The following is a 16,659-nucleotide window of genomic DNA, read 5'->3' on the forward strand; positions in this document are numbered from 1 at the left end:
TTTTTCAATGGGCAGAAATCACTCCGCACCAAAAGTAGTGCATGCACTACTTTTGAAAACTCACTGCAACCCAGATCGCATGATATTTCGGAACTATTTATTATTATTATACAGTATTTATAAAGCGCCAACAGTTCGCTCAGCGCTGTACATTACAATGGGAGACAATACATGCGACAGTACAATAACAATACAATGCGATACACGAGGGGTTCGAGGGCCCTGCTCCTTGGAGCTTACAATCTAGGAGGGAGGGGAGAGAAACTATGCAATCCAGTGTGGACAAACGTACTGCACTTTGTTTTCCTGCACTGCTTTCTGGTGTGAACCTGCTCTGGAAGGAACATACACAGTATTAATGACTAATGAGTGAGTGAAAAGTTGCACTCCTCTGTGAAGTTCCTTTGTCATTGTCTAAAGGCCGGTTCACACTGTGCAGGAACAGGACCGCACTGTGCGTTTTGTGCGATTTCAGCCCATTCATTTTCAATGGGATGGGGCGGCACAGTGGCTTAGTGGTTAGAACGTCTGCCTTGCAGTAAATGGGTCATGGGTTCGATTCCCGACCATGGCGCCTCTTGCATGGAGTTTACATGTTCTCACTGTGCTTGCGTGGGTTTCCTCCGGGTGCTCCAGTTTCCTCCCACACTACAAAGACATGCTGGTAGGTTAATTGGATCCTGTCTAAATTGTCCCTAATATGTCTATGTATGAATTTGAGTTAGGGACCTTAGATTGTACACTCCTTGAGGGTTAGGGACTGATGTGAATGTTCAATATATATGTGTAAAGCGCTGCGTAAATTGACAGCGCTATATAAGTACCTGAAATAAAATAAAATAAATGGGATAAAATAGCAGTGCACCAAGAGTAGTGCATGCATCACTTTTAGAAATTCACTGCAATCAAATCAAATGGTAGTTTTGTATCATGCAATCAGGTTTGGGCAAACGCAGGTGTTATTAGCTTACTATTGACATCCACTGCAGATTGCATCTGCAGTGCGTTTTGATCACCGTGCGGGAAAAGCACAGAACATGGGTTTCCTGCCCTGCATTCTTGTGTGAACCAGTCCTATATGTAGTGCCTTTTTAGTGGTTTTCCTGAAGAAAAAAAAATAGACTAATACTGTCAGGGGCACCTTTGCTTCTCTTTGTACCACTAGCCTACAGGGCAATTATACCCCCTTCCTGCCCAGGCTAATTTCCAGCTTTCAGCGCTGTTGCACTTTGAATGACAATTGCGCGGTCATGCAACACTGTACCCATATGAAATTTTTATCATTTTTTTGTGACAGAGCTTTATTTTGGTGGTATTTAATCACCTCTGGGTTTTTTATTTTTTCGTTATAAAATTTTGTAAATAAGTGATTTTTCTCCTTCACTGATGTGCGCTAATGAGGCTGCAGTGATGGGCACTGATAGGCTGCACTGATGGACACTGATAGGTGGCACTGATGAGGAGGCACTAGTAGGTGGCACTGATGGGCATTGACAGGCATCACTGATGGGCACTGAAAGGCAGCACTCATATATGGCACTGATAGGCGGCACTGACTGGCACTGTTAGGCAGCACTGACGGGCACTGATAGTTGGCACTGATGCACACTGATAGGCGGCACTGACTGGCACTGATGGGTAACACTGAAAGGCAGCTCAGATGGGCACTGAAATGTGCCACTGATGTGCACTGGTTGGCACTGAAATGTGGCACTGATGGGCACTGGCAGGTGGCATGGATGAGCATTGACAGCTGGCACTGATGGACACTGACAGGTGGCACTGCTGGGGCTACACAGATCATCAGGGCACACTGATCATCAGTGCCCTGATGATCAGTGTACATGTCCCCTCTGAGGGATGCCGATTACCGCCTCTCCTCTCCTCACGAGATGTCAGCGTGACAGCTCGTGAGGAGAGAAATACAGATAACTGGCATTTCCCTATTTACATGTGATCAGCTGTGATTGGACACAGCTGATCACATGACCGAGCCGACATCTTCAGCTCTTTCCGTTGATCGGTGATCCGCTGTGTCCTAGGGACACAGTGCACCACCGATCGCCACGCTGTGCGCTCCTGGAGCCACTCATGCGCAGTTAGAATGGGAGGACGTCATATGACGTCCTCCCAGAACAAGAGAACCGCCTTGCGTCCGTCATTTTACAATATAGCTGGCGGGAGGCGGTTAAAGTAGACAGTGGCCAGGGTATAGACATACAATTACAAAATTCAGTTACTATGTGATGCTGTAAAGTAGACATAAAACTTTATAAAGAATTATTAATTGTCCCAACAAGGATATCCCAAAAAAGATGACGTACTTGAATTTAAAAAAACTCCATCGGATTACAAGGTAAAATAAATACGAAAAAAAAGAGTTTTAAATTAAATAGAGAAAAAAAAACCCTTACTTGTCATCAGCTTAGAATTAACCATTAATAATGACCCTAGAATTATTGCTTTCACTCCGGCGTGCTGGGCAATATCTAACATAATTAGCACAATCTACATTTTTTATCCACGCTCAATGTATGTATTTTTATACGTATGTGGGTGTGTACGCGGGGGGGGATAATTTTATTGATATGGCATAAGGGATCACCAGCCCACTATGTGATATTATTTGTAACAGGTGCTTTTTAAATTAGACATCAGGGGTCTAGTAGACCCCGAATGTTCTGGTGTTGTAGTGCCTGTGTAACTGATCGGGCAGTGGTGTCAATTCCATCAGAAATCTAACCTTCAGTCTTTAAAGTCCACACACATGCAAATGCAAATAATGAAAGGTAAAAAATGTTTAAGCTTTAGACCCACTTTAAGGATAGCATTTTTAGGTCTTTTATTTGGCCTTCTATTGATTTAGATCATAGAAGTCCTGTTGACATGTTCGCTATGCTGAATGAACAACTGAATTGCCCAGTTGTATTGATTAGAAGTCAAGCTACCTCCATAGATCAAGTCCCTGCACTGGTAGGGCATCAGGACTCCTACCTAGTCTGATAGGTTAGTAGTTGTCATGAGAACCTTTCAAGATTTTCTGAATTTCAGAGTGGAATTGAAAATCTGCTCCACCAGGGCAAGCCTAGTTTTGTTGGTCAGGCATATGGGGCAATCTAGAGACCGAGTCCGCTTGACCCACACTGTAAAAAAAAAAGGGGCAGCCACCCCAACCTATAACTAGCCTCTGACGGACTGCCTGACACCCACCTGAGTGCTTCCTCTCTGCTGGGACACAGGATCAAGGTATTATAGCTGGGCATTGCACCAAGAAGTAGACGACACTAGCTTAGGTGCAACTGGAACTACTTTATGGAACATAAATACAAGTTTTTTATACACTTCAAAAATAAAAGCAGTCCCCATATGGTCAATAAAAACAAATATTACACATTGTGATAAACACCCCACACTGATTAGGTAACAATGTAAAGTTGACACAAGACTAATCCCATCATTAAGCCAACTGACAGAAAGAATAGGTGTCTTGATTACCTCAATTAACATTGGGACAAAAACACAACAGTAAACACATCACACCTTAATAAACAGATTACAGCAAGAGACCTCAGCATCAGGTTGTTCTGAGCTGATTATATTAACATCTGATCTAAGTAAAGGAGGGAAGTTGAAACAGTCAATGCTGGTTCGGGCAAAGAGACCCCAATCTGTATCCTGGTCCTCCAGGTCTCAGAGTCTGTGTGTTTCAAGGAGACTTGGACTTGAATCTGAAGTAAAACTACTCCAAAAAGGTACCTCCAGGCACACACCTCCCAAAGAATAGAGCCCCTCAGATGCCAGAGCCCATAGTCAGTAGGCAAGAGGCTAGCCTGCAGTCTCCTCCCATCCCCTATCCTGGTTGGGCCTGTCACATAGACTTTGCAGTACAGTGCACATGGACAGGCAACACATATCATTGGTTGTTTTGCAGGCTGGCTGGTAAGTGTACTGGGAAAGCTATTGTTTGTTTGTGATACTTGTCCGACACTGGCAGAAAGTTAAAATGCAACGGCCTGGAGAGAAATTTGGCATATAGTACTGATTCAAAGGAGGTTAGTCCCAAAACCCTTCTGCAAAACCAATGATTGGGTGGCTCATGCGCCATAGGTGCTGGATTCCAGAGAGACAGGGGCTAGTCCAGTGGAAAAAAGAACCTGGAAAGGGCCACCTGTCAAAGATTAGGCCCAGATAATCCAAGCAATGAGTCATCTAGGACTGATTTCTAAGGATTTAGCATCAATCCAAATATCTGCAGTTTCATCATTGTCTGTTGAACATTGACTGACTGGGTGTAGACTGATTATTCTTAGGACTGCCCATTTCTTTAGGGACTCCTACACAATCTGGTACTGCTGAGCAAAACACTTTGGAGGGACTACATTTTTTTTTTCATAATGTGGTCAGCCACCATGCAACACAGATTGTAGGAACAAGCATTCAGGGAAGCTAGATACCTCTGAAGAGGACAGTATCTAAGAATAGGGACTAATGAGCTTACCATATTCCTGTTGCACCCATTATCCCCCATGTGCAGTGTGGTATATCCCACATGGGGTACTCCTAACCTGTACTGCAGAGCAGAAAGTGCTAAAGCTTTTGTGACCAATCACTTTAAGCAGTGGAAGCTCAGAATGTCAAAGAATTGCTGGGCTGATACAGAGCAGTGAGAGAGGGAGCAGAAAAGCAGCCAATCCCCATGCATGTACAGTATCATCAAATCTGGGCTGTCATGTACACTGTGCTCAAGTAACAAGTAGGCTTGGCAGGCTCACTAGTGGTCCCAGGCCGTCCTTGAGGCTACGTTCACACTAGCGTTGTGTGCAGGCGGCAGCGAGGCGTTTGGGAAGAGTTTTTACCGCTTCCCAAACGCCTCTGGCAATTCTGCATATTGCAGCACATGGTGCTGTTCTAACGGGAGCGGTAGCGTCGCGGCACGGCAAAACGGACGCCTCTGGACAAGTCAGGTGGCGTTGAAACCTTGTATTCTTGTCTATGGTGCGATGCGGTTGCGGGGCGTTTGCGGAGCGGTAACACCATTTAAACTTCATTATAGGCGTTTTGCGGAGCATTTTTAACGGTCAGCAAACGCCTAGCAACCGCCGCTGACCCGCGCATGCGGCATTTGCGGAGCGTTTGCCGAGTGTTAAAAACCGCTCCGCAAACACCGGACCAACGCTTGCCAAACGCTATAGGGGCGTTTGGCAAGCGTTTGTAAAACAGTCAAGTGTGAACGAGCCCTAAGACCAACAGTGACACAGAAAAGGCGCACAATTTAAAAAGTAAATAGCAGTTTTGCTTGCAGCAGGCAGTGGCCTTATGATTTGGCCAGGTGTTCCATTGGCAACACAGATGGGACTGTAGCAAACAAGAGTTCTGCTCTTATTATGACGACATTTAGCAGTGTTACGAGGGGCATTCAAGTCAAACCAAGACTTTTGAGTTTATATAATAAAAGAACATATTTCAAGGATTGGAAACTGCATTTTTTTTACATACTCCCCTGCTACCTTTATACACTTATTCCAGCACTTAACTAATACCTGGAAAGCTTTGGCATAGAAAGATTTATTAGTACGCCTGAATCATCCTAGGACAGCCTGCTTCACTTCATCATCAGTGCTGAAATGCTGACCCAAGGAACTCTTTTAGGAGTTCAAACAGGTGGAAACCACTTGAAGCAAGGTCCAGGCTGTAAGGGGATGTGGCAATACCTCCTAGCTGAGTCATGTGTTGTGCTGGAGAAAAAGGATGCCTTTAGTGATCAAACCAAGCCGGTTTTTTCCACGGCCGCGTATGCACATCACTTCTGCGCCAGTCAAAAGCAGAAAGCTGTCTTGGTACCCAGTGTGTGCTAACTTTTCGAAAATGCAAATGTTTCTGAATGATTGTGTTCACCATTTCAACAGAAAGATTCATCTCTCAATTTCAAGTCAGGTTATATGTTGATTTTCCTGGATCAGGCATTCCATGCGCTGAATGTTCACAGAAACGACTGCTGTGGTTTAGGAACCGCCAAAGCTGGGATCGTCACTAACGGACGCACGGCCATCTTTGAAACGTTTACACCATTCAAATGTTTTACTGCGACTGAGCGTCTCATCACCATACTGTGCTTGAAGTCTTCTGTAGATATCCACGGGTTTTACGCCTTCGTTCAAATAAACTTTATCACCACATGTTGCTCCATGCATGCACTAACACTGTTGTCTGCCATCTTTATTAACGGTCTCTGGACTGGCCTGCGACATGTGCGCTGACTATCAGTAATAGGACACTTGCCACTGCCTTGCTAGCATCCCTTTTTATACCAGTCAAGTAAAAAGTCTCGGTTTGACTTGAACACCCCTTGTAAATGCTGCTCAAGTTATCTGTTAAAATAATCACAATACGAATACAGAAACTTACTTGTATAAGACAGGTCTGTCTTGTAGAGCATCCATCGCTTGAGAGAGAATAGGAGATATGTCACATGATTCTTGCGTCAATGTTCTGCACTCATCTACCATTAGAAGAAAAAAAGTAATACATGCTAACTCCAGAATTCAATATCATAAGCATGAGTTTCTATGATGTGATTAGTACAACACATGCTTTAATGTCCACTTCATTACAAAAGCCCATAGTCATATTCAAAGAGCAATAAAGTGCTGCAACCTACTGGGAAAATAGCTAGATTCGGCTGGCTGCTCGGTAGCATCCAATAAAATCCAAATCTTTATTAGCTACATGGTAAAACACAAATATAACAGGCTAAAATATTTCAGCTGTGACAACTTGCTATGAGGAAAGCTGTCACAGCCGAAACAAAATAGCCTGTTATTTTTGTGTTTTACCATGTAGCTAATAAGGATTTGTATATTATTGGATGTTACAGAGTAGCCAACTGAATCTAACTATAATCCCCGTGGATGGAGTATGGAAACACTTCGGCCAGAGTGCTGGTTTGACCACAAGAAGCTGTGTTTGGTAGCTGAGCGAGGGGAACGTAGTTTTTTCCACTGCAACCACTTACAGATCAGTGTTCCGCATCTTACAGGGGGGGAGAAGTTGCAAAGGTGATCTCCGAGTAACTACTATTAAAGTATTACTAAACCCACAACAGTAAAATCAGTCTGTATATGCAGTAAAGCATGCTTGTTATACTCACTGTGGAACCTAAGAAGTTAATACTCTGCATTATGTAAAAACGCTGTTTGATCCGGTCTTCTCTGATCCTCCCCTTTTTCCAGTGTCCCCCTCTTATCTCCTGATAAGACATATCATGAGTAGTCACTCTTCACATACTCAGTTTGGTGTGTATTGCTAGAGAGGGTTTTTTTTTCTTGGGAGAGTGCATGTGATCAGCACAGGGCCAATCAGCACTGTCCAGACAGAGTTCAGTAGTTCTGTATTCTCCTAGAGCAGAATGAAAGCTCCTCCTACAAGTTTTAACCAGTGTTTTGCTGGACACTGATAGAAGTCACAAGACTGCTCTAACTGCTGATGGGAAAAGGTATTTAGCAGTTTATATGTACTAAAATAATTGCACTTCCATGCTCTGTGTACTGTGGAAGACCAGACAGAGTAAATGCAGGGTCCGGGGTTTAGTAACACTTTAATTATTGCTGCTCAGTGTACCATGTTATTCATGGGCAATTCCATCCAAAACAAGTTATTAAATTTTAGGAGAAACAGGGAAGGCCTTTATTGTTCCACTTTGACCTCAATGTTAAGCTCTCTTCCTTCTTCTGCAGTCCGGACTGGCCTAGTTCTTCTGTATGGTCTGTGTTACTATGAATGTGTTGTCAAAAATCTTCTAGCCTTCAGCAGGTGAGGAACAGCTTTTAGTCTGTCATTCCCAGGTCACTCAACAAAGTGTCATAGCTAAACAAGGTTCACTAATCTTTTACGGGAGAAGCTCCTACTTATAAGCACCACTGCAAGTCATAAAAGAAAAAAAGTACACTTACTCTGAGCCCATCGATACAGCCGCTCATATGATGTCTCTTGGAGTAAAGCCATCTGCTCCATAATTTCCAGCCTAACAACAAAACAAAATCAACAAAACATAATTGCAAACTGAAGGAGGAGGCAAGAGCTAATATATCCTTCTTTATAATCAAAATGGAATCACAGAGGCACATCACAGTATGCTTCTATTTAAAGCAGGTGTATCCATCAGTGTGCAAACACCAGAGCTAATGTGCACTGTATTCTTATTAATTGCTAGATGCAGTAACAAAAAGTATACTTGAATAAGGGATTGGCAAAGAATGGCCATCCACCCATACAGAATTTGGTTCCTTTGTTCAGGGGGTGATTAAATGCAGGTAAGAAAACTCTATACACTGCTAAGGACAGCACTTACAGATTTAATTTGTAAGACAAGTTCACATTTATCTGTGCAGAATTCTAAAATATTCCAGTTGCCGTATGCCATAAGGTGTTTTGTTGAAAATCAGACACAGGATTCTATGCAATGAAGTAGAGTTTATATTCTTTTCTTACAGCAGTTGTTTCCAGCCAACACTAGAGAGAACCAAGGAAAAAAAAAAAGATAGGGAGGACTTGTACTGCCAACAGAGTCCATCTCACTTCTTATCTTTCAACCCCCTCTAGCGGTAGCCAGAAGCAGCTGCTGCAGGAATAGAACAAAATGCTGCTTGTGTAAAATTCTTGGTTATCAGCTTACCGACTGAAATTGATTTAAACAGGCAGCCTAGAAAAGTAAAACTAGCTATACATGGCATGAATTTTGGGCGATTCCTGCTGAATCAGGTTGACATTTGAGCAGTGGCCATACAAGCACCATCACATCTTAACACACATACACACATATATATATATATATACACACATACACACATATATATATATATATATATATATATATATATATATATATATATATATATGTATATACACACACACACACACACACATATATATATATATATATATATATACTCACACACACACACACACACATATATATATATATATACACACACACACACACACATACATACATACATATACACACACTACCTCCAACAGACCTTATTTTATAGATTGAACATGAGGTGCAGTGTTAAACTGCTTGGCGAAATCTAGATAAGCAATGATCACTGGACCTTGACGATCCAATTTCTCACCTCCTCATAGAAAGATAATAGGTTAGTCTGGCAAGAATGGTCTTTCATAAATCTATGTTGGTTTATTACTAACTAGAAAAGCTACAGTTTCTGGGGAAATTGTGTGAAGTGTTCTTTCCTCCACCAGTAGTCTACAACTGGAGTGGACGGAGTAACTGGGTGGAGTGGCTGGAGTAACTGTTGTGTGGTTAGAGTGGCTGGAGTAACTGTGAAAAGGTTTTGTCAGCTCCCACTCTAGTTTTGAACATTCCGCCATTCATTCCTATGGGACCACTTTCACCACAAAAATGCCGATATTTCGTGAACCATTTCGGCGAAACGTTCCACAAAGTAATAGCACACCAATTGGGAAGAATCCGCACGTTTCAGTATATTACTGTCTATGTAGTGTAAAAACTGTGGGAGGAGTTAGGGTGATAAATTTGGCTATAATAATAAGAATATATAAGTGAGATAACAGTAAGTGGTCTTGCCATGCAAGAACACTTAATGATACCTTTGTCACTGTATAGAGTCCCTTACCATTCCCTCAAAACCTCTTATGTACTATTGATGTTAAGCTGGCCATATATGGATTGAAACTTGGTCAGTTCAGCAGGGACCTGCTGAATTTTGATCCATTTGTGGCCACTGTGGTTGAACAGAAGTCAATCTACCGATCAACTTCTGTTCAACCGCCCTGTTGGTATATTTTCACTTGATCAGTGCTGCAGGCAATAGGGTGCAGTGCTAATCTGTGTATTCTGACAAATACAATGACACAGTGGGGATGATCCCCACAACCACAATGAATGTGTGGATGGGGGAATTGGGTCAGTTTTTTTGATCAACCCGCTGGCTGAATGAAAAAACGGACGTATGTATGGGCAAATTTGGACTGACTGGTCTATAGTTTTCTAGTATACATTTTGATCCTTTTAGTAAAATGGTACCGCATTTGCTCTAAGCCAATTAGCTGGTACTATTTCAGTGATTGTGTTTTCTAAAAAAATAGCGACTTGGCTTAGATAAGTTTCCTGAAGACTTGCGGGTGTAAGCCATGTATTAGTTTCTCTAGTTTCCTTTGTACCTGGTTCTCAGCCAACCACATTCTTTGACTGACTGACACACACTTTTAGATTTTTTTCAGGTAGCCATCCCCCCTTTTTCAAGGGACCAAAAGTAATTGGACAGTTGAATCAGAAGCTGTTTCATGGTCAGGTGTGGGCTACTCTTTCGTTGTTCCTTTATCAATTAATCAGGTAAAAGGTCTGGAGTTGATTCTAAGTGTGGTATTTGCATTTGGAATCCATTGCTGTAAACCTACATTATGCGTTCAAAGGAGTTGTCCATGCAAGTGAAACAGGCCATTGTAAGGATTCAAAAATGAAACAAATCCTTCAGGGAGATAGCAGCAACATTAGGAGTGGCCAAATCAACAGTTTGGTACATTCTGAATGCACTGGTGAGCTCAGCAACATAAAAAGGCATGGACATCCATGGAAGACAACAGTGGTGGATGATCGTAGGATCCTCTCTATGATAAAGAAACATCCAGACAAGTGAAGGACACTCTCCAGGAGGTGGGCGTATCATTGTCAAAGTCTACAATCAAGAGAAGACTTCATGAGAGCAAATACAGAAGGTTCACAAGAAGATGCAAACCATTCATAAGACTGAAGAATAGAAAATCCAGATTAGACTTTGCCAAAAAAAAATCTAAAAAATCCAGACCAGTTCTGGAAAAGCATTCTGTGGACGGACGAAACGAAGATTAATCTGTACCAGAATGATGGGAAGAAAAAAAGTGTGCAGAAGGCTTGGTACAGCTCATGATCCAAAGCACACAACGTCATCTGTAAAACATGGTGGACGCAGTGTGATGGCATGGGCATGCATGGCTTCCAGTGGCACTGGGTCATTGGTGTTTATTGATGATGTGACAGAAGCAGCTGGATGAATTCTGCAGTGTTTAGAGATATACTGTCAGCCCAGATTCAGCCAAATGCAGCAAAGTTGATTGGATGGTGCTTCACAGTACAGATGGACAATGATCCAAAACACAATGCAAAAGCAACCCAGGAGCTTTTGAAGGAAAAGAAGTTGAATATTCCGCAATGGCAGAGTCAATCACCTGATCTGAAGCACACTGAGCATGCATTTCACTTGCTGAAGGCAAAACTAAAGGCAGAAAAAGACCCACAAAGAAAGAACAACTGAAGGTAGCTAGAGCCTGGAAAAGTATCAGAAAGGAGGAAACCCAGTCTTTGGTAATGTCCATGGGTTCCAGACTTCAGGCAGTCATTTCCAGTAAAGGATTCTCAACAAAATATTAAAAATGAACATTTTAGTTATGATTATATTCAATTGTCCAATTACTTTTGGTGCCTTGAAAAAGGGGGGATGGCTACTCTTAAGAGCTGTAATTCCTGAACCCTTCCTCCAATTTGGATGTACATACCCTCAAATTATACCCGAGAGTGTGCAATTTCAGCCCATATCCATTGTATAACTATAGCTTGAATATGTTTTGGTAAAAACCTGAAAAAAACTAAAATTGTGCCTGTGTCCAAATATATATGGACCTAACTATAACTATATATACCTTAGATTGTATACCCCTTGAGGGTTAGGGACTGATGTGAATGTACAATATATATGTAAAGCGCTGCGTAAATTGATGGCGCTATTTAAGTACCTGAAATAAAAAAAAAATATATACAGTTGCAAGAAAAAGTATGTGAACCCCTTGGGATTACGTGGAGTTTTGCATGAATTGGGCATAAAATGTGCTCTGAACGTCATCTAAGTCACAACAATAGAAGAACACAGTCTGCTGAACATAATACTACACAAACATTAGATGTTGCCATGGTTTATTGCACATAACATGTAAACATTCACAGTGCAGGGAGGAAAAAGTATGTGAGGCCCTAGCTTCATGACTTCTCCCAGAGCTAATTGGAGCCAGGAGTGAGCCAACCTTGACTCCAATCAGTGTCATAATATTGGATGTGTTGCTGACAGCTGTCCTGCCCTTAAAAAACACACACCTGTTTTGGGTTTACTGGTTTCAAGAAGCACTGTCTGATGTGAACCATGCCTCACAGAAAAGAGCTCTCAGAAGACCTACGATCAAGAATTGTTGACTTGCATGAAGCTGGAAAGGGTTACAAAAGTATCTCCAAAAGCCTTGATGTTCATGTGTCCACGGTAAGACAGACTGTCTACAAATGGAGAAAGTTTAGCACTGTTGCTACTCTCCCTAGGCCTGGTTGTCCTGTAAAAATGACTGCAAGAGCACAGCGCAGAATGCTGCACAAGGTAAAGAAGAATCCCAGAGTGTCAGCTAAAGACCTACAGAAATCTCTGGCACATGCTAACATTTTTGTTGACACATCTACAATAAGGAAAACATTAAACAAGAATGGAGTACATGGGAAGACACCACGGAGGAAGCCACTGCTGTCCAAAAAGAATATTGCAGCACGTTTGAAGTTTGCAAAAGAGCACCTGGAGGTTCCACAGCACTACTGGCAAAATATACTGTGGACAGATGAAACCAAGATTGAGTTGTTTGGGAAGAACACACAACACTATGTGTGGAGAAAAAAAGGCACAGCACACCAACATCAAAACATCATCCCCACTGTAAAACATGGCGGAGGGAGCATCATGGTTTGGGGCTGCTTTGCTGCCTCAGGGCCTGGACGGATTGTTGTCCTTGATGGGAAAATGAATTCCAGAGTTTATCAAGACAGTTTGCAGGAAAACGTACGACCATCTGTCCGCCAACTGAAGCTCCGCAGAGGATGGGTGATGCAACAGGACAATGACCCAAAGCATACAAGTAATTTAACAAAACAATGGCTGCAACAGCACAGAATACGCCTTCTGGAGTGGCCCAGTCAGAGTCCTGACCTCAACCCAATTGAAATGCTGTGGCGTGACCTTAAGAGAGCGATTCACACCAGACATCCCAAGAATATTGCTACACTGAAACAGTTTTGTGAAGAGGAGTGGTCCAAAATTACTCCACATCGTTGTGCAGGTCTGATCTGCAACTACAGGAAACGTTTGGTTGAGGTTATTGCTGCCAAAGGAGGGTCAACCAGTTATTAAGTCCAAAGGTTCACATACTTTTTCCTCCCTGCACTGTGAATGTTTACATGTTATGTGCAATTAAACCATGACAACATCTAATGTTTGTGTAGTATTATGTTCAGCAGACTGTGTTCTTCTATTGTTGTGACTTAGATGACGTTCAGAGCACATTTTATGCCCAATTCATGCAAAACTCCACGTAATCCCAAGGGGTTCACATACTTTTTCTTGCAACTGTGTATATATATATATATATATATATATATATATATATACATACATACACACACACATACATACATATATACACACTGCTCAAAAAAAGTAAAGGAACACGTTTTACTCAGAATATAGCATCAAGTCAATTCAACTCCTGGGATATTGATCTGGTCAGTTAAGTAGCAGAGGGGGTTGTTAATCAATTTCAGCTGCTTTGGTGTTAATGAAATTAACAATAGGTGCACCAGATGAACAACAATGAGACGACCCCCAAAAGAGTAATGGTTTTACAGATGGAGGCCAATGACATTTTTTTCTCTACTCATCTTTTCTGACTGTTTTTCACTAGTTTTGCATTTGGCTAGGGTCAGTGTCACTACTGGTAGCATAAGGCAATACCTGGACCCTACAGACGTTGCAAAGGCAGTCCAACTCCCCCAGGATGGCACATCAATACGTGCCATTCCCAGAATGTTTGCTGTGTCTCCCAGCACAGTCTCAAGAGCATGGAGGAGATTACAGAAGACAAGAAGTTACTCTAGGAGAGCTGGACAGGGCCGTAGAAGGTCCTTAACCCATCAGCAGGACTGGTATCTGCTCCTTTGTGCAAAGAGGAACAGGATGAATACAGCCAGAGCCCTACAAAATGACCTCCAGCAGGCCACTGGTGTGACTGTCTCTGACAAAATAATTGGAAACAGACTTCATGAGGGTGGCCTGAGGGCCCGACATCCTCTAGTGAGCCCTGTGCTCACTCCCCGGCACCATAGAGCTAGATCGGCATTTGCCATTGAACATCAGAATTGGTAGGTCAGCCACTGGCGCCTTGTGCTTTTCACAGATGAGAGCAGATTCCCCCTGAGCACATGTGACAGACGTCAAAGGGTCTGGAGAAGCAATGGAAAATGCTATGCTGCCTGTAACATCGTTCAGCATGACAGTTTTGGTGGTGGATCAGTGATGGTCTGGGGAGGCATATCCATGGAGGGACGCACAGACCTCTACAGGTTAGACAATGGCACCCTGACTGCCATTAGGTATTGGGCTGAAATCCGTGGACCCAGTGTTAGTGGGTACTGGGTTCCTCCTGGTGCACAACAATGCCCGGCCTCATGTATACAGGCAGTTCCTGGAGGATGAAGGAATTGATTACATTGAACAGCCCCTTCACTCACCTGACCTAAATCCAATAGAACACCTCTAGGATATCATGTTTCGCTCCATCCGATGCCGCCAGGTTGCACCTCAGACTGTGACAGGAGCTCAGTGATGCCCTAGTCTAGATTTGGGAGGAAATACCCTAGGACACCATCCGTCGTCTCATTAGGAGCATGCGCTTACATTGTCAGACATGCATACATGCACGTGGGAACCATGCAAACTACTGAAAACATTTTGAGTTGCTGCAATGAAATTTCAGCAAAATATACTAGCCTGCTGCATCATTTTTTCACTTTGATTTCACTCTTTGAATTCTGTTCTCTGCAGGTTCATAATTTTCATTTCCATCAAACAATAGGGCATCCTTACGTTCCTAACACATTACCCAGTCCATATCAGTATAGATATCCAGCATGATATTTTTCCCCATTGAGATCTGATGTGAAGTTTTAAAGACACTTACCTGTCCAGGGATCCACTGATGTCCTCACCTGAGCCGATTCTTCAATTGGCTTCGGGTGAAGAAGCCGGCATCTTGGGTAAGAGAAACTTACAATGAAGCCTTCCAGCTTCACAGCCGGTGTCCTACTGGGCATGCGCAAGCCACGTTGTGCTGTGTGACTGCAAGGGAGAATGTCGCCAGCACACCAGGGATCACCAATATGGGTCTAAACGTTTTAATGGACGATCACATAGTTAAAGCAAGGCAACATTTCGGAGTCTCGTAGGACCCCTTCATCAGGCATGTGACATGTCACAGGCTGTGTGACTGGTCCTACAGTCATCTAGGACCTGTGTGTGTCCCAGAAGGTTGCAGGGGGGGAGGAAGGAGGGGCCGAAAGAAAGCCACTGCAATCTTACCTGGAATTGGGAGCGGGTACCTGTCAAAATCAGGTATCAAATGTTAAAAATAAGCAGTAACTACGTAACAGGATTCCTTACTAAAGCACAATTACTTTCCAAGTATGGGATCTCTCACTGAAACCTTGGATGGAAACATCTGAGAAGGGATAAATTACAGTTAAACACTTCTGCCTGGCAGCACTAGGGTTGTTGGTTCGAATCCCAACCATGGCACCAACTGCCTGGAGTATGTATGTTTTCCCTGCGCGGGTTTCCTCCTGGTACTCAGTCTTCCTCCCACACTCCAAAGACATGCTGGTAGGTTAACTGGCTCCTGTCTAAATTGGCCCTAGTATGTGTATGTATGAATGTGAGTTAGGGACCTTAGATTGTACGTCTCGAGGGTTAGGCACTGATGTGAATGTACAATATATGTAAAGCACTGTGTGAATTGATGGTGCTATATAAGTATCTGTAATAAATAAATAAATTACTGCCTGATTCACACAGGAATTTGACAGCAGCAGGAGCCTATGGCTCGGCTGTCCTCAGTGTCTCTTGTGAAAGAAAAAAGTGAAGGGAGTGGTGCTGGAGACAGAGACAATGCAGGGGAGATGACATGGAGTCAGGTATGTGTTTAGGGACAAAGGGGGGTAGGACACGTAGAGGGTTGTTATTTACCTTAATGCAGAGAATGAACGAAGATAAAAAAAAAAAATTTCCACTTCAGTACTACTTTAGCCTTTGTAAACCACATGCAGTAGGGACAAACACATGAAAAGGAAAACAGAGTCCCATCTGCTTGCTGCTTGTGCAAATAAATAATAATATGCAATATTTCTCATTGACCTGCTTTTGAAACATGTCATGTTTTAGACCTGACCCATAATAAGGAATACATTTACAATAAGTTTATAGCTTATTTGTTTTGGCTCCTTAAAAACACCCCACGTACAGATAAACACCCGAGCTGACAACTCTGCCTCTGCTGCACTGCAATCCAAAGCAATATTATCAATCCTGTTGGTTTACAGAAGGGTCCCTTCCACCAAGTGTATCTCCTATTTAATGTAAAAGATGCCAAAATGAATATATTACAAACACCAAAGTCTTTGCTATTTATAAGAGACTCTTGAGAACATTTTTATAATGATATAATCAGATTTTCTTGACGGCAAATTGGTTTGTGAGTAGTAGACTTTGCAAAGAATTATCTTAG

General features: G+C 42.6%; 1 protein-coding gene across 1 annotated transcript in view; it reads right to left on the reverse strand.

Moving 5' to 3' along the window:
• Positions 1-6,405: 6,405 nt before the first annotated feature.
• The window catches only part of COG6 (component of oligomeric golgi complex 6), a gene marked incomplete at its 3' end in the record, with an annotated part of 81,054 nt that continues 70,800 nt past the window's right edge, over positions 6,406-16,659 (reverse strand). The window contains exons 7-8 of the mRNA XM_089690807.1: positions 7,950-8,020; positions 6,406-6,499 (exon numbers count right to left, since the gene is read on the reverse strand). Of these exons, the coding sequence (XP_089546933.1) occupies positions 6,406-6,499; positions 7,950-8,020 (165 nt within the window). The remainder of the gene's footprint in view (positions 6,500-7,949; positions 8,021-16,659) is intronic.

This window comes from Staurois parvus, unplaced genomic scaffold (assembly GCF_062004578.1).
Source record: "Staurois parvus isolate SC_StPar_1 unplaced genomic scaffold, SC_StPar_1.0 ptg000544l, whole genome shotgun sequence".
NCBI lineage: Eukaryota > Metazoa > Chordata > Amphibia > Anura > Ranidae > Staurois > Staurois parvus.